This window comes from Euphorbia lathyris, chromosome 8, assembly GCF_963576675.1.
Source record: "Euphorbia lathyris chromosome 8, ddEupLath1.1, whole genome shotgun sequence".
Classification (NCBI taxonomy): domain Eukaryota; kingdom Viridiplantae; phylum Streptophyta; class Magnoliopsida; order Malpighiales; family Euphorbiaceae; genus Euphorbia; species Euphorbia lathyris.
Genome location: NC_088917.1, coordinates 53,787,021 through 53,806,905, shown reverse-complemented (window position 1 = coordinate 53,806,905; position 19,885 = coordinate 53,787,021). Strand labels below are relative to the sequence as shown.

The following is a 19,885-nucleotide window of genomic DNA, read 5'->3' as shown; positions in this document are numbered from 1 at the left end:
TCATTAATTCCACATTAATCATGTATAAATATCTCTTTTAGAAGGAATAATGGTTTGTCATTATTTCTATTAATTTTCTCTTATTCCTTATTCAAGAATAATTTGGGTTGTTATCAACAGTCTTAGTTGTTTGCATTTTAACAAGTTTTTTGAAATTTTCAGTAATATATGACTAAAATTGATCTTCTTTGGAAAGGTTAGCGTTAAATTTGGCGCTTATCTCTAATAATAAATTTAATTTTGATAAAATTAATAATAATAATAATTCAAAATAATATGATTTTGAAAAATAAATGTCCAACAATACTAACATAATTAATTCCCAGTAATCCGTCTGTAAGCTAGAAAATGTAAATCTAAGCGTGACTGAAAAGTTGGTTGCAAATTCAGGGGCATATTACATTAGAAATCAAACTTTGAGATCAACTATTCGGTCCAAAATTTTTGATAGAAAACCTTGTGACTGCTCAGTAGTCGAATGGTCGTAAAATTTTAGCTAACTGCAACTTAGCGTCGTTTATATTCTGTCACTAACTATCACCATATTTTTTATAGTGATAATTGTTTTCTCTTAATTGATAATATTTTCTATTGCATCACATTTGAATATAAAAAAAAATAAGATAAAGAACAACAAAACTTATATACTATAGCTATAAAAAGAACTTTAGTAATTAAGAAGGACCCATTAATCTCACTCGGGAGAAATTCTACTATGGTCCCGGTCCATTGGACCTTACGAATAGAAACGTGAAAAGTGTGCATTTTCTTTCCTTACACCAATCTCCCAATGAGGTAGCACGATTCTTTTTTTTATTGGTTGGGTCCATTGCACCCGATCCACTGTAAAAGTTCTCTTCACTCGGTTATGAGATTTGCATAGTCTGTTGTTGTATAAGGTATAAACAAGTTAGCTAAGAAGCCATTTTTCCTTTTAGAATTGTAGCCCATATCCTTGCAAAGTATGTCATTATACCATATACTAGTATTCCCAATACAACCTCTCTTACAGTAGTTTCCACTAGTTTTCTTGATGTGAGTTTCCCACATTTTAGCCTCCTTTTCCATTTTTCTTATACAAGGCAATTCAATATTCCCATCGAGAAAATTTGCTAACCATAGGCTTTTCATTTTCGAACTACCCAAAGCTGAGATGTTCTCATTGTATCCTACAAGTGCCATTTGAGGTATTCGTGGATGCAGAATTTGTCTGTAAAGGAGAATGGGAGAATTTGCCATTATCCGATCCTGGAATACCGGAGACGAAAAAATGTTCTTGACCTTTTCCTCACCCTTAAAACCCGTGGCAAATATGACAAGATCTGTTTCTAGATATTGTTGGTTTTGTCCATCAATAATGAGGCCTTTTTGGTAGAACCTGAAACTTTGTGTGTTGTTAATAATGATGATGCTACCCTCTTCCAGTTTGTCAAAAAACTTATCTGGTAGCATAGATATTTGACATGAAGATATATCGTCACTAAAGTTGAATTTGGGTAGCATACCATGTTTTTTCAACGGAAATTTCCACCTAATGTAACATTCCATGGCTTTTGAAATTCCCCATCTCTAAATATTTGGAATTTCATCATTATATATGTAAAAAAGTTAAAAAAGAATTGAGTTGTAGAAGTTATTACCAAGGGAGAGAGCAAAGTGGTCAAAAGAGTATAGAGAAAGGTTTCTCCAGGCTTGTGAACCAGAAATTCAGCAAAGCGATTCATGTACAAGAAACCCAATAAAAGTCCATTGAAATAACCACTTGGAAGAAACCAATGTGCATTCCTTTGAATCATCGTGCAGGGATACTTGCTTCCTGAATTTAGTTAAGATTTCATCATCCAAGCACATTAATTAATATGACTCTTACTTGGACTTAGATCTGTTCATGAATCCATTGGACCTGACCAGCCTTTCAAACCCGTCACTAATGGACCTATAAATCCATATTTAATATTTGGTCAAGTCCAACTTGAACTCACTAGCCTGAATATTAAATAAGTTACTTAATATTTTTTTTATAAGACTTAAGTCTAACTCGACATCAACTTTGCACTTCAACATCATTTCTAGTTACTCTATTATGCTCTTCAATAATTCAACTACGGATAAGATTTAGATGAATCAATTCCAACAACATTTTAATAGATTCAAAATAGGTTGATTAGTAATAATTTTCATACCATTAATATTGGCACATTCTGCAGCAATGTCAACTGCAGAGTTGTGGGAACCAATGACTGCAACCTTTTTTCCTTGGACAAATTTACAAGTATCCAAATTGCTTGAAGCAGAGAAATCCATTGAATGCATCACTTTTCCATTGAACACTTCTGGACCTTCCTCTTCAGGAAACTCTGGAATGTTAGGTAAACCACTAAATTGTCCAATGCATAGAATCACAAATTCAGCTTCGTAATCCTGCTCAATTTAGTCCTTTGTCAAGATAAATATGAAATTACAATATTTTCTTACTGGGCCATTAGAAAGAATTGAAAATACCTTAATTTCAGAATTTTTGGTGTCCTGCACTTTGATATGCCATTTCCCTTTGGACCCAAAAGGTTTCCCAGTTCCACTCCAGAGATCCCAAGATTCCATTTCATCAAAAGATTCACCAACATAATCTATACCAATTACTCTGGAATTCAAACTAATGCAAGATAAGATTCCGAAATGTCGAGCATAAGATTCAAGATAATCAAGCACTTGAGAGTGAGTAGGATTCATATCTATACCTTTATCACATAGGCATGTTGAACAGAATATTGAAGTTCATACAAATGAACCTACGTTATCTACTGATGTTTTTGATAATGCTATTGTTCATAGTGCTCCATCTGTTACACAACCTAGTTCTGTTCACGAACAAGAACAACATGTTTTACAACCTGAGCCCGAGGCAACTAATGAGATGATAGATGTGATTTTTCCCATTAGAAAGTCTAGTAGGATTAAAAATAAACCTACTTATCTCACTGAATATCATTGTAATCAGTTTAGTTCCATTTCTTTTAATTCCAGTTCCAATGTCAAATATCCTTTATCTGATGTCATTGGTTATGAGCATTTAAATGATGAGCATAAGCACTATGTTCTCAATCTTACTGTTTTACCTGATCCCAAAACTTACAAAGAGGCTGTAAAGCATGAGTGTTGGAGGAAAGCCATGGATGCAGAGTTAGCTGCACTGGCACAAACCAAAACTTGGACTTTAGTTGAATTACCTCCAGGAAAGAAAACAGTAGGTAGATTATGGGTGTTCAAGACCAAATTAAACAGTGATGGCACTATAGAAAGATATAAGGCGCGTTTAGTTGCAAAGGGCTATACACAAATAGAAGGCATTGACTATAGAGAAACTTTTTCTCCTGTGGTCAAATTAAGCACAGTTAGGCTCTTATTGGCATTGGCTGCTATTCAAAATTGGCCGTTATACCAATGTGATGTGAACAATGCGTTTTTGCATGGAGACTTAGATGAAGAGGTTTATATGGAACCTCCTGAAGGCTTATTTTTACCTAAACCTGGTTTGGTGTGTAAATTGCAAAAATCCTTATATGGATTGAAGCAAGCTAGTAGGCAATGGAATTCTAAATTGACTACTTTTTTGCAATTTCATGGTTATAAGCAATGTGAATCTGAACATTCCATGTTTTTCAAAGAAAATTCGCATTTAATTACTGTGTTACTTGTTTATGTAGATGATATTATACTCACAGGTAATGATTGTGCTGAGATTGATCACATTAAAAGGCTTCTAAATGATAATTTTAGAATAAAGGATCTTGGACAACTAAAATTTTTCCTTGGTTTAGAAATTGCCAGAAATTCTACAGGTATACATATCTCACAAAGAAAATACACCTTGGAGCTTCTACAAGATGCTGGACTACTGGCGGCCAAACCAGCAAATACGCCTATGGATCCAACACTGAGATTGTCAAAGGATCAAGGAGAGCCTTTGGAGGATGCCACAGTGTACATGAGATTGATAGGAAGGTTGATTTACTTGACAAATACCAGACCAGACATCACCTTTGCAGTCAATAGTCTTAGTCAATATTTGTCTAAACCAATAGATGAACATATGAAAGCTGCCAAAAGAGTTCTTCTTTATTTGAAAAAATCTCCAGGACAAGGGTTATTTTATTCAAACAGGTCTGAGTTAGCCTTGAAAGCTTTTTCAGATGCAGATTGGGCAACGTGTAAAGATACAAGAAGATCAGTTACAGGTTTCTGTGTTTTTCTGGGCAGTTCTTTAATAAGTTGGAAAAGTAAGAAACAAGTAACCATTTCCAGATCTTCAACGGAGGCAGAGTACAGGGCCATGTCATTTGTTGCTGCAGAGGTTCAATGGTTGACATATCTATTGCAATTCCTTGGAGTGAAGCACAAAATTCCCATTCCAATTTTCTGTGACAACAAATCAGCCATTTACCTCACCAGCAACTCTACTTTTCATGAGCGTACAAAGCACATCGAGTTGGATTGTCACTTTGTGAGAGAGAAACACAAAGCAGGACTCATTCATCCTCTTACTGTTACAACAACAAATCAATTGGCAGATTTTCTGACCAAGGCTTTGCCATCCAGACAGTTTACTTTTTTCTTAAACAAGCTTGGATTGCTGAATATATGCATTCCAGCTTGAGGGGGGGTAATAGGATCAGTTTAGTTGAATTAAGGACAGATTAGGAATTAGTTCAATATATAAGGGTAGAATAGTATTTTTCATATTTCTAGTTGTGGTATATAACTGACCTTAATGGTCAATTGTAGGGGATCGAATCTTCCGCTCTCTAAGCAACTATTTCCCCTTTTTCACTGATAGAGTTTCTCTGTAATCTTCTCATAGATTCAACAATGTTCTTGATTTCTCAATGCTAATTGACTCATATTCTTCACAATCTTAATTCTGTTACCACGTTATCCATGCTGCTCGGTTAATAATTTTGCCGTAAATAATTTATAAGTTCCTTACTTTTTATCCAAAAGTCTGTTCATTGTTCTATTTTGAAAAACACATCCCTATCTTCTGTTAATATTAACTATTTGGTCTTGTTGTCTATTTTTTTTAGACTATTAACCATTATATTTAACATAAAAAGACAGATATAACATAACAGTGTAACATAGTCATTTTGCATTGTACTATAATTGTACTAAAAGCTAAGATATATTCAGTTAAAAATCTAAAAAAAATAGATAAAAAAAACCAAATATTTAATATTGGTAAAAGACGAGACCTTATAATGTATTTTTCAAAAAAAAAAAACTAAACAGTTTGTTATGTCAAATGTAGGGACTAATAAATTATTTACCTATAATTTTATCTCCGATAATATATTTAGTATTTAAAATTTTATAAATTAAAATCTAGAGTTTATTTTCAGGGTCTAGGAATAAATTAAAATTTTATAATGTATTTGGTGCCCGCTATGGTTACTTTGTTTTTTACAAAGTACCGTTACTTGGTGTGGTTTTCACCATTGGATTAATTTTATGCTCTATCATCCAATGGTGAAAACCACACCAAGTAACGGTACTTTGTAAAAAACAAAGTAACCATAGCGAACACTTATTTTATAGACAATAATTCCATGTAAAAAATTAACTAAAAAATATATAATTAATAAGGTTACATTAAAAAATACACCTTGATACATTTATAAAATCAGGAGTGATAGGTTGTGCTCATGGTCTACAAACCATAAAAAAAACAACAAATAAAAGTATACATTTATTTATTTATTTTTAAAAAAAATTGATATGATGAGCCAAATTATTGCTTTTTCATTTATTAATAATAATTGGAGTAGTCCATCTTGTTGATAAAATGATTATAAAAATAAGAAAAAAGGAAAAATAATACTTTAATGACAGTGTCCGCCAAATTATTACTTTTTCATCTATCAAAACTTCTAGATTGGCATATCTAATTTGAAAACACATTTCTTTGATTGTTCGGGATTCAAAGTATCTTAAAATTTAAATTTAATAAGTCTATATTTAATGTTGAATGATTAAATTTATTTGATCATCAATATTTATGTGAACACCGCTATAGTAATAACCAAAAGAAGAATGATAAATTTATCGGTGGGGACACTCCGATGCCAAAATCAGTATACTATCTGAAAATGTAATAAGAATAATCTCAAAAGTGCTTTAGAGCTAGTAAGTGTATCTTCGATCCCAAGAAGCTGTGGTATTTATAGCAGAAGGACCAGGGTACCAGCCACCCGTGAAAAAAGAAAAAATATCCACCCTGGATAAAACATCCCTCAATCGCCCATTCACGGGAACTAGCCCAATGATCTCCCTGTATGCGGATGCATTGGTGATAACAATGGCGATTGAAGGATGGGAGATGAGATGAGTCATGATTGACACAAGCAGCTCATGCAATATGATCACAAAAGGAGCTTTCGAAGCTGAAAGTAGATCTGATACGAGTGGAGACAATGATTGTAGATATTCTGGGAGTGATAGGACGTACAATCCAAACCAAGGGCTAGGTAACATTGGAGTGCGAAGTCACTGATGATGATCAGACATGGGTAGGATACCTAGAATTCTTCATCATAGATGTGTAATTGGCATATAATGTCATCCTAAGAAGACCATTCCTCTCTGATTCGACGACTTTGATTTCCATTCGCCACCTGCAAATGTACATCCCCACCAGCAAAAGGGGAGTTATGATAAAAGGAAATGAAAAGATGGCCTAGGAAACTTACTCAGCCTCATTATCCATGCGTCCCCAAACCAAAGAAGATGAGGAAGGAGAGGATGAGGAGCCAATTACCACAGCATTAGGTGACACTCAGGTGTACATTATTGCTGAAGGGAAAAAGGTGAAAAATGCTAAGGGCTGAAACCCAAGATAAAGGAAGCAATTACCAAAGCCTTAGTTGAATATGAAGGTGTTTTTGCTTGGGAAGATAAAGTCTTGACAGGGGCGACTCCGGAAGTGATCATACATAAGCTAAATATCGCGGAAGATGCAACACCTGTCACTCAGAAAAAGCAGAACCATGGGCCTAGAAGACAGAAGGCGATAGAGGAAGCGATAGCAAAGCTAAAGAAGGCGGATGCAATTGAAGAGGTGATATACACCCAATGGCTCGTGAATGTGGTGCTTGTGAAGAAAGCAGATGGATCCTACCAAATGTGTGAAGATTTCATAGATCTGAACAAAGCCTGCCCAAAAGACAATTATCTGCTACCTTGTATCGATATTTTGGCCGATGGAACGCTCAGACTAAATCAAAACTTCCTTCATCACACATCAAGCGACGTATTGCTTTAAAGTGATGTCCTTTGGGTTAAAAAATGCTGGAGCCACATACCAAAGGATGATGAACAAGATATAAGAAAGAAAAAAATGGAAATAATTTCTCTGCATACGTCGATGACATGATCATCAAAAGTACTACAATGGAGAAACACGCGACAAATATCAAAGAGTATCTAGAGGTGCTTTGTAAGTACAACATTAAGCTCAATCCAGAGAAATGTACATTGAGAGCAACTTCAGGAAAATTTCTTAGTTATGTCATTACCCAAAAAGGAGTTGGCGCCAATCCAGATAAAGTGAAAGTTGTGTTGGACATAAAAACCCCACAGAACGTGGGGGAGGTGCAAAGATGGAATTGAGGGATTGTCGCGTTAGGAAGGTTCACATCTTGTTCAACCAGGAGATGTCTGCCATTTTATGATGTGATAAAAAAGTAAAAGACATTTTAGTGGACAGAAGATAGCCAACAAACATTTCAAGGCATAAAACAATTCCTAGTAGAACCGCCCCTAATGAGCAGGCCAATCTAAGGAGAAGACATGTATTTGTATGTATTCGTCACAAATAAGGTTGTATGCACAGTGGTTATCTAAGAGGAATAAGGCCAACAGTTTCCCATCTATTACGTCAACAAGGTATTGAAAGATGCGAAAACACGGTATTCGAAACTAGACAAAATGGCTTTGGCGGTTGGGACGACATTCATCCGCCTTAGACTATATTTCTAGGCATATACCATTGTAATGTGGACCAGTATCCCAATGAAGAAAGTACTATAGAAGCTAGAAACATCAAGAACATTGATGGAGTGGTCCATACGACTTGGAGAATTTGACATTCGATATGAAGGGAAAAATGCCCTCAAAAGTCCAGTCCTAGCAGATTTCATTAATGAATTCACAGAAGAGTACATGGGTTCGCCCAAAGCCAAGATAAAAGAATGGACCATGTATACGGACAAAGCGTCGTCAGTCGAAGGCGTTGGAGTTGGGGCAGTGATCAAAGGTCCAGAATATATCAAGATTCTTTCGCGTTTTTTCTCATTTTTTTTATATTTTTCATGTTTTCGTATTTTTCCATTTTCAAAGTTTTCTCGTTCTTCGCATTTTTAATGTTTTTCTCATTTTATCTTTTACCGTTTAATAAGAATTTTGGTAATAAATATAAATAATAAAAATATATTTTTGGACTTAGTCGTAACGAGACTGCATGCCTCTTTTTTATGTAATTTGCATTACATAAAATTGTAAAGAAAAATTGATTGATGTAATTGTGATTCCACTATGACAAAGCAATATATTAATCCAAACATGATAATGAACATCCATTGTAATGGACATTCCATTACAACGTTCATTACAACATACCAAACAAGATCTTACCAGGGGAGTAGGAGAAGAGTGTACAAGGAGTTCTCCCTCACAGGGCCCCAAATTTAAAGGGACCCAATTTTTTTAGGAAAAATTACAAAACTGGGTCAAATGGGAGGCCCATTTACATATTTAACACATTTACTCATCCTACTACATATCTAGACTGATTTTGTGTGACTTTCCCATAATACCCTCAATATTTACGTGCGTCTCACCCCCTCCTGTCTGACTTCTCAAATTCAATATTATGCGAAGCCTGCGAAGCTAATGTTCATAATAATTGTTGAATTTAGTTCGCATATGCGAAGCCTGCGAAGCTAGAGTTTGATTTATTTGATGAATTTAATTCGCATATGTGAAGCCTGGATATGTTTTGTAGCTAATTCGCGAAGTGGTATATAACAAAAAATGGCAAACAACAACGGATTCTAACATTAAAATCATAACATTATCAAAATTTACAACAAGATTGCCACAATAAACTCCTAACAAATCACCTCATAATACATAGGCTACTATTCACTAAGATTGCCATAATAAACTCCTAACAAATCACTTCATTATACATAGGCTATTATTAACCACAGAGAGATGGACGTGTCCCACGGTGTAGACTCTTATTCACGACCAATGGTTGGAAGTCCAGGCGTTTTTGAATGGATGTCTCTCATGGCACCCTAACACACCGGCTTCTAGGAATGAATAAGGACGATTCGCTAAACGACGATTCGCTAAGTATGCGAACATAAATGTATAAGGAATGTGACGCTCTGACTTCGCGAATCAATGATTTCGCGGAATCTGCGAGGAGAAATGTGACGCTCTGACTTCGCGAAACGCTGATTTCGCGGAGTTTGCGAGAGAAATTTATCGAATTACTTCGCAAACTTCGCGTAATCAGCGTTTCGCAAAGTGAAATCGATAAATTTCTCCCCGAAGACCTCGCGATAACCGCATATGCTAAGTGGATTTATGGGGGAAAACGCAGAAAAAATAGCATATACTTACATTTTTTTATGAACCCAATATGATAAACTGGGAAAAACGATGAAAATAACGTAGAATCACCATTTCTTTGAACGAGTAGGAAATGGAAGATGAAGAACCATGACTTCGTTTTCTAGGATTAGAAAGTTGCAGAATCAAGAGATGAAGAGAGGAAGAAGAGAAATTCATTGTGATTTGGAGAAATGAACCAGATTTCGTGGAATTTAAAGGAAGATAGGAAGATCAAAAGTCTTGGAATCATTAATGGAGGAGCTATCACCGTTTCGCGCAACCAAGGAGAAGAGGGGAGAGAACGTTCGTGTAAGGGAGGAAGTGGGAAGGTTAGGGGTATTATGGGAAAGTCACACAAAATCAGTCTAGATATGTAGTAGGATGAGTAAATGGGTTAAATATGTAAATGGGCCTCTCATTTGACCCAGTTTTGTAATTTTCCCATTTTTTTATTATACAAATCTAAATAAATTATTGTTATTAATTAATACATGAAAAATTAACTAAATGTTATACTTATCCATAAAATTAATGATCTAAGAGTCTTTAAGGAGCTCAATTTTTCTTATCATTATTATACAATATCTAATTTAATTTTTTATTATATTTATTGTGTTAAAAATTAAGTTAAAAGTATTTTGATGTTTCATTTTATAGAAACATTATTATTATATGAAAGTATTAAATTTTTTTAATGAATAGGACCCAATTTTTTTCATTTAGTACATGGCCCTAAAAATGTTTAAGACGGCCTTGGATCTTACATATCACTGTAATTAATAAACATAATGAAGTTACAATCATTACATGCAAACAACACTCAAACCACCTATATTTTCATGTATCATCATTAATAGAGATATTAAAATTACATATGATTTGTATACACACTACACAAACCCGATATCACATTAGCAATTTTCTGGATGGTCATTGTTAGTATATTAATCCAAAAATAACATAAAACATTTTATAAATAAGACTATATCCTCCTATATTTTAAATATCAACGCTGATTCAATTAGTTTAACACAACTATTATTATGATACAATTTTTGTGGGTTCAATTACACCAACTAGATATGAAGACAAAAATTGACACCTAACAAATTGGATCTGTTTACACCCATGTGACCATACCGATTTCAGACATTTGGCTGGTGGAATATGGCTCCAAGCTTTTGTTCATGTTTTATTAATGATAACGCAATTGGCCGTTTGGTTTATCGTTTTTGCTAATTTTTAGCTCATTTGTATGAATTGTTTTTGCTCTTCTTTAATAAATTTGGGTCGGGAGTGGTGGTTTGGTCGGGGGTGCCAACATAGTTGGGATGTCCTGCCTCCACTTTACTCTCCTCCTCGCCTTTAATAAGAAAAAAAGCCATTCATTAAGGACCCACGTGGACCATTGATCCTGCCAATCCAATCTAATCTTTGATGTTTTAATAAGGGGAAGGTTAGGGTGAGAGTAACCTATTGCCTTATTTGGGATGCTTCATCTTAGTATTGTATTAGGAATAGGACCATGCATTATTTCACACACCAGCCCTCAGATTTAAGTTTTTTTTTTTTGGGAAAAGCTTAATACATTATAAGCTCCTCAATTATTAGGTTAAAAAAATGACTCCTAAATTGATGGAGGGTCTCCTTAATCCCTTGAATTTAATTAAAGTGACATAATTAATTTTCTAATTATACATGATAAAGCAAAAGAGAATTTATATATATAAGTTTAAGCAAGTTCAATGATTATAAACAAGTTTGGAGAGTCAATATGTAACTTTAAATAAAATAAGGTGACTAATAAATTAATATAAATAAATCAACATACTCTATGAATTCAAAAAGTCAGTTAATTTTTTCTTTATCGACTTCGGAAAATGCTTGATGTAGCAAGCCTATAGAGAATGAACTTTTGTGATAACGTGGAGTCGAATATTAATGGTAAGTCTCAAGCACTTTCAATTCGGGGTGTGCATCCGTTCAAAACCTAATAAAAAAACCGAATACCAAATTTCACTTAAAAATAAAACCGATACCGAATCCAAAAACCAAATTTGATCGTTTTGGTACAATATGTGGTTTAAACCAACCCGATGCACACCCCTATTTTCGATGCTTTCTCCAATTCCCTTTGAAAGGACATACTGCTATCCAATTTACGTAAATCCCATGACGTGTTTAGAATTAAAAATTGGTAGGCTTTACTATATATATAGAAAAATAATTACAAAATATAAAAATTATTTAGAAAAGAAAAATAAAAAATATATAAAAAATTTGGGATATAATTCTAAAAATAATTCATATGGTTACACGTTTTCACAAATAAATCATTGTGGATATTTTTTATTTTTTTATTTTTTATTTATAAAAAGAAGATTCAAGTCATTATCGTTAGCGAAATCAATGACTTTAGAATTCACATCATCGTCAGTTTACTAAAGTGGAAATGGATAATTCTATCCAAAAAATATATTGATTTTTTAATTTTTTATTCAAACGCTTTATTTTCTCTCTCCGCTTTCCCTCCACCTTCTCCTTTTTTTTAATATCATGAAGTGTAATTCTCCTCCTATACATTCGCGTGTTCCTATTCTTCTTCCACCTCCTTATTTTTCTATTTGCTCTTCAAATCTGAAAATTCCAGCTAATTAACTAAAACCTTACCCTTCTTAAAATATTTGTTTCTTCAAATACCCAATATTAGTTCGCACACATTTGTAGAACAAGCTCAAGTAGTGGCTTTGCTCTTGATATGTACTTCTTTAGAAAACTTATTCTCAATTATTTTATATCTTTCACATAATTTATGTGGTTGAGGCAAACAACTTTAGCCCTCCAATATTGAGATGCCCATAACTTAGACGTTAAAGCCAATATGAGATCTTTACACAAACTTTCAAACATTTTACCACAAGCGATTGGATTTTAATCATGAACATCATATTCTTTCATATAAGTACTCTAGCAATCAACTTCGTTTTCTCATTCAATAGGAGCAATTTCTGATCCACCATGTGAACCAAATAATTTTTCTCCAAAAGTTGTCCCAAAGTCAACATATTGCTTTTCATATGTTGAAACATTATTGATATTGCTTTTCATATGTTGAAACATTATTGATAAATTAGTGAGTACCATTTTTAGTCGAATAATAATGGTTCCTTTACATATGATGAGAGCCTTAAAGGGGTCTACAAATGCAATGTTGCCACTAGAAAATGTATCAAGCTCCACAAACATTTCTTTGTCAGCACACATATGATTCCTTGTTGTATTGTCAGGATACCATATGTTTTTTTTACGATTTTCTTCTCCATCATAGGCAAGTAACACTATACCTATTCTCATCCGGGATATTGTTAGCTTTTTCCTTTACCTCGTTGGGAGGACTCTAACTTTCCGATGCATGGTGAATGTACTTGGAAAAGTTGTACCATTGAATGCTGGATTTGACGCGTCCTTCATTTGACCTCTAGTTTGATTTTCAACATCCATGCCCTCTGTCTTTTGTGAAATGAGTGCTACTTCCGTTGCTATTATAGTCATTGTCTATTATTCCTATTTGTTACTTTTGCCACACCCTCTTCATCTTGCATTTCCTCCTTGATCTTTATGGCATCTTCTTTTGGAATGGTTTATTTCTCAACTACTTTCATTCTCTTTGAATAAAATCTTCTTGTTCTATATATTGACTATTCTTTTAGCTTCTCGATCCTTTATTCACGTCCTTGTAATGATCCAATAACTTCATCTATAATCATCGAGCTTATGTCTCTAGATTATTCCATGTCCATCACCACATAATCATTTGTTTTTTAAGTGAGACGCAATATTATTTTTGTTAGTAGAAAGTGTTTTTTAGGTTCATAAAACGTTTTCTTTTAATATTGTTAATAAATCGTTGCCTTTGTTAGAACCGTTGCCATAATTGCTAAATTGTTGCATTGGAAAGAAAAAGCGTTGCCTTTGAGAGATAAGGAACATGGAAAGTACCTGTGAATTAAAAAAATTGATTTCTGTGAATAAAAAGTGTTGCTTTTGATTCATAAAATGTTGCAATAATATTTTATGTGAGATATAGTTGTCTTTGCTAGAAATATGGAAACAATTTTTATATTGTTGCATCAAAAAGCAAATGTGTTGCAATCACTACAAAAATAAGTGGGCTTCAACAACTTTTTTTACCAGGAATTTCATAAAGTGTCCCATGGGCTCTGATGCCTAAGTCAGTAGTTGGAATGGTTGGGGAATGTGAGTTGTCTCAAAGATAAAAAAAAAGGTATTACCATACCCTTTAGCACAGTTATTCCTGTCTATTTACAAGGTTTATGTCAAGCCTTTCTTCTTCTAGGAGTCCTATCTCTATTAAGAACCTTTCCTATATTAGAATTCTTGTTTTAGGAAAAGTCTTGTACTGGGTGAAGTCTTTGTCCTAGCCACACGAGTGTCCCTTGATGAGGAACGTTCCATGGACGATTCTTCATGGATCTGAAGACCTACGCTATTACATGTGGTGTTAGATCTGAGGGTCCATAAAGTTTCACGTGTTCTAATTTATTGTATACGAATCAGTTGGTTTAACTATTATTTAACTATAATCTCGAACCTTCCAAACATATATTTTGTCTGAAATATTTATTGGTTACTAACATCATTAGTGTTCTTTATTACTTAATTTCAGTAACAATTAGTTCAGTTCAGTTGAGTTCAATTCAGTTCAATATTCAGTTTCAGCATTCAGTTCAACATTCAGTAATTTATCATTATTTATTATAATTATAATTATTTATATATAATTTATAATTATTGTTATATATAATTTATTATTATTTATAATTATAATTGTTTATATATAAATTATTAAATGTCTCAACTACAGGGTTAGGCTATGCGTACTTTGTTTTTGACAAAGTAAGCATTACTTTGTTTTTTCCACCATTGGATGGTGATGAACTTTGACAAAGTAAGTTTTAAACAAAATTACAAATGCAATGTTTGGAATATTCAGCATGTTTATTCATCGGAAAAGATTGGCTATTTAAAGCCTTACAAATAACAGAAAATAGAGAAACTAGTATCACGTAAGATACTTCAAAAACAGAATCCTAAACAAACTCCACTAGCCTAAAGACTAGGAACTTATTTAACAGCAGTTAAAACAGTAAAACAGTAAAACAACTTCAATTTGATTTCTAACCTATCAAACCCTCCCTTAAACTAAGCAGATTGCTTCGTTTAAATATGGCGATTCACATAGTCCAAGTAGTCTTTTAAGCTTCTGAAATTATTCTAGCTTGAGTGGCTTAGTTAGGATGTCTGTGACTTGATCATGTGAACCACAATGAACTAAACGAACTGCACCTTCATTACACAGATCCCTTAAGAAATGGAAACATACTGCAATATGCTTACTCCTCTTATGCAATTACTGGATTTTTGGACAACTTTATTGTAGAACTCTTGTCACAGTAAATAGTTGTGCATTGATCACCATTGCAACAAAGTTTTGTAAGGACCATCTTCATCCACATTGCTTGACAGGCACATGCTACTTCTACTACATATTCAGACTCCGTTGTTGATAGCGTCACAATTAGTTGCTTTCTAGATTACCAAGCTACTGCCCCTAAACTCATCATAAATATGCATACCCTGTAGTACTTTTCCTATCCTCCAAACATCCTGCATAACCACTGTCGGTGTATGCAATCAACAAGCCATTTGTCTTCTTTTGATATAGGATGCCAAGATTAATGGTTCCTTTTACATACCTTAGCACCCTTTTTGCAATCATGAGATGAAGCTCTATAGGTTGAGACATGTACCTACTAATTAAGCTTACTACATACATCAAATCTGGACGAGTTGATGTAAGATAAATCAAACTTCCAATAAGTTGCTTGTAGAGAGTGCCGTCAACAGAAATTCCATGCTTATCCTTCAAAATTTTACAACCAGGAAATATAGGATTTGAAACAGCATTGCAGTCCTCCATTCGAGATTACTTAAGCACATCTCCTGCATATTTCTTTTGACTGATGAAGATTCCATTTTCATCTTGATGCACCTCAATTCCGAGAAAGTACTTCATCTTCCCTAAGTCCGTCATATAGAACTCCTTCATAATTGATTGCTTAAAGTCTCCCATCATTTCTTCATCATTCCCAGTATATATTAGATCATCAACAGATAAACTTACAATTAAATCTTTACCAATAGTGTTTGCTCACTGGAACATTTCTCAAATCAACTAAGCTTCAATGTGACTAAACCAAGCTCGAGGGGCTTATTTTAGTCCATAAAGGGCTTTTCTCAGTTTATACACTTTATTGGGATCTTCCTTCTTCTCAAATCCCCTAGGCTTCTCCACATACACATCCTTGATCAATTCGCCATGTAAGAACGTTGATTTCACGTCCAGCTGATACACCTTCCATTCCTTCTGAGCAGCTAGAGCAAGGATCATTCTGACAGTGTCCATATGAGCTACTGGTGCAAAGACATCAGCATAATCGATTCCATATTATTGTACATATCCTTTTGCAACCAATCGGGCTTTGAATTTTTCTACTTCACCGTGCTCATTCAACTTTGTTTTGTAGACCCATTTTACTCCAATCCGCTTTGCACCTTTTGGTAAATCAGTGAGGAACCCTATATCATTCTTCTCTATACTTTTAATTTCGTCCTCCATAGCTTTTTGCCAATTTTCATTTTTGACGGCCTCTTCAAAACTCACAGGATCTGTACCTGCACTAACAGCAAAGTTAATATTAATATCTTCACTTTCTGAGAGTCCTTCTCCACTTACATAATCATTTAACCAGCTAGGTGGTCTCCTGATTCTTGCTTCCGTATCAGAATTTGATGAAAAACTGGAATTTGAAGAAGTTGTACTTGTCATATTGTCATCTTCAGTTATAATATTATTATCTTCGTTGGCAACAAAATCATTATCTGCTGCATTGGGTTCAGCCACTTTAACTTCATTTTGAACGGCCACTTCCTCTTCATTTTCACCCCACTCACGCTCAATAAGCAATTGTTGCTCATAGCTCTTTCTCCAATCCTACCTTTTCTTTTCTTCAATACTTTCTTTGCAATAGGATCGTAAATTTTGTAACCTTTTGATTCATCACTGATCCTTAGAAGAACGCCACTTATACTCTTGTTGTCCAGCTTGGTTCTTTTGGCATCTAGTACGTGTATATGACATACGTATCCAAAGACTCCAAAATGCTCAATTGATGGCTTTAGTCCACTCCAAACTTCTTCCGACATTGCATCCTCTATAGCTACAGTAGGGCACCGATTGAGCATATAGATTGCCCACTTCACTGCTTCTGGCCATAAGGATTTTGGAATTCCTTTCTCACACAACATAATCCTCACACAGTTCATCATTGTATGATTCTTCCTTTCTACGACTATGTTTGCTGAGGTGTATATTTCGTTGTTAATTGCCTTCTAATTCCACTTTCTCTACAAAAATCATTGAACTCAGTAGATGTGAACTCTCCTCCTCGATCTGTTCGTAAACACTTGATAGCAAGGCATGTTTCTTTCTCAACAAAGATATTAAAGAGTTTGAATAGAGCAAAAGTTTCTGACTTTACACGAACAAAATATGACCAGGCTTTTCGGCTATAATCATCAATCAAGCATATCACATATTTTCTTTCACTTATTAGAAATAGGCGAAATTGGACCACACAAATCAACGTGAATAAGCTCTAACCTCTGAGTTGCTCTCCAGTTGCTCTCCAATTGATTCTTTTTGGAATGGGCTTCCTGTGTTGTTTTCCTTTCAAACAATCAACACACACTTCATTTGAGAGTGTTAATTGAGGTAGGCCTTGAACCATATTCTTTTGCATCAGAGTTTTGAGACTTGTGTTGCTAATGTGTCCTAATCTACAGTGCCATAGGTGAGTGAGATCCTTAGTTGCTGTGTTAAAGCAAACTTCTTGTTTTGGATGTGAAAACATGGGCATCGTCTTTGCTACCAAAATAAACATTCGATTTGCCATCATATTGGTTTGAATGATCAAACCTCTTTGAGGATGGAAAATTTTGCATATTCCAGATCCTATCAAAATGGAAAGACCTCTCTCCTGAAGTTGCCCTATGCTCAAGAGATTATTTTTGAGCTCGGGCACACAAAAAACATCAGCAACAACGAAATTCACATCATCTACCTCCATTTTGATGCTTCCCTTACCAGAAACTTGCATTATGGTATTGTTCCCCAGCTTCACAGTTTGTTGTGCAATTTCCTCAAATTCAGAAAATAGAGCCTTATTGTTGGTCCCGTGTGATTAGTTCCAAGGGGGGGGTTAGGAACTAATATAACTTTTTTTCATTTAATTAATATGCTGACTTAGTTATTTGGTGAGTTTGTCAACTCAGCTTTTGGTCAGCTTGGCCAGATATGTTACAAGACAGCTTTGGCCGGATATTGACTAAGGCTGTTTTATTTGTAAGTTAGATATTGACACTCTTAGAGGTCAGCTTCTAACTCAGCACTTGAAATTACTCAGAGTCAACTTTAAACACTTTTATATGCTGAGTAAACTTCACACACAACACATGCAAATATATATATTGAGAGAGAGTTTAGAGATTACTCAGTATCACTTATCCTGGTTCGGCCTCTCCGCCTACGTTCAGTCCCCAGAGTCCTCCGGGCTTTTAGAATCCAATACTGAGCTCTTTAAAGGTAGAGCACAAACCGATTACAAGGCAGTTGAATATGCAAGAGTACCTTCCTCTATTCGTCTACTCAACTCCTACTAAGTGCTACAACCCAGCACCTAGATTTCTCTACCACTGAATGTTTACAACCAAACACTCAGCACAACACTCTCAATGTTACAATTGATAGACACTTGTTCCTTTTCAAATAAAGAACACTTTAGAAGATTACAAGTAATCACTCTAGCATTTACACAAGGAATAGAAGATGGGTGTAAGATCTCTTTTTGTATCTAAGTGCTTTTGTATCTTTTCTCTCTTGTACTTTTCTTTTTGTAAATCGGCAATGATCCAAGAAGTTTGATTGTCCTTATATAAGGAAAATCTGTGTTGGATCATTTTGAAATGATTTAGCCATTGATGTTAAAACGGCTCTTTTAGGGGACAAATTCTGGTCAGCTTCAGACTGTCCCGGCCATTCCCTTCCTCTGTTTTCCTTCAAACGTCAGGCTTGTCTTCTTGCGTCTGGCTTGTCTTTTTATGCCAGTTGTCCTTTACCAATAATCCATTGACCCATACATCTCGGAATGTGTCTTCTGCGTATTTCCAAGGATTCAATTATTGGTACAGAGGGGCGGTAATCATTGTCTTTTAGCAAACGACTTTTTCATGCTGTCCTGAAGGATCACCCAGCTTCTACTGCGTAAATCATTGTCTTTGGCAATTTCTAAGCTGAGTATATTTTTAGTCAACTCAGCTTCATAAGACAGTTGTTGTTGCGGTTTCTTGTGCTGAGCTTTTATTCCACTTAGCTTGTTTTGTTCATCTCATGCTGACTTCTTCCTGTCTTACTTTTTATATTTATCTTTATTTATATTTATACTCAACATTGAACAAACGGATTAGTACAATTAAAATAAAGCACTTAAATTTAATTTTCTCTTAATCATGGATGATTTTGTCAAATCAAAATCTTGTGGAAAGGTGTTTCAACAAACTCCCCCATTTTGATGTTGGCAAAATGCATAATTATGGAACTCAGTTTTGAAATTCCCCATGATTGATTTATTTTACATATTTCTGAAATTTCTCCCCCGTAAGGGTTGCATCTGTTAATTTACCTCTTAAACCTTCCAAGATTTATTTGAGACAAACTAAGAATGTGTGTACTGACTAGATTCAGTTCTAATTTATTTTGAGTCTAGGTCTGCTTTCAGAAATGCTTGAATACTCAGTTTGATTTACTCATTATTATGTATACTGAGTATTTGTTTGTTCAGTTTGCTTATGTTAATGTTCATTGATAAGCATGGCATTTGGACAGAATGAAAAACAAGGTTCATTGGATAGAGAATGAAACATACAAAATGCTTGTGCCTTCAGAATAGAATAAAAAAACTTAAGTTTCACTAGTCTCTCTTCTTAAGATTCACTTGTGCTTCATGCACAGCCTTACCCTTTCCTTTCTCACCTTTTCCTTTCTCGTTGCTCCCTAATGTACCTGCCCTTT

General features: G+C 34.5%; 1 protein-coding gene across 1 annotated transcript; it reads right to left on the bottom strand.

Annotated features, from left to right (window-relative positions):
• Nucleotides 1–858: 858 nt before the first annotated feature.
• Nucleotides 859–2,730, bottom strand: LOC136202261 (probable flavin-containing monooxygenase 1). Its single transcript, XM_065992777.1, has 4 exons — nucleotides 2,503–2,730; nucleotides 2,184–2,421; nucleotides 1,641–1,816; nucleotides 859–1,569 (listed from the first exon to the last, which is right to left on the bottom strand). The coding sequence occupies exons 1-4, from the start codon at nucleotides 2,728–2,730 to the stop codon at nucleotides 859–861; spliced, it is 1,353 nt and encodes a 450-aa protein (XP_065848849.1).
• Nucleotides 2,731–19,885: the final 17,155 nt, after the last annotated feature.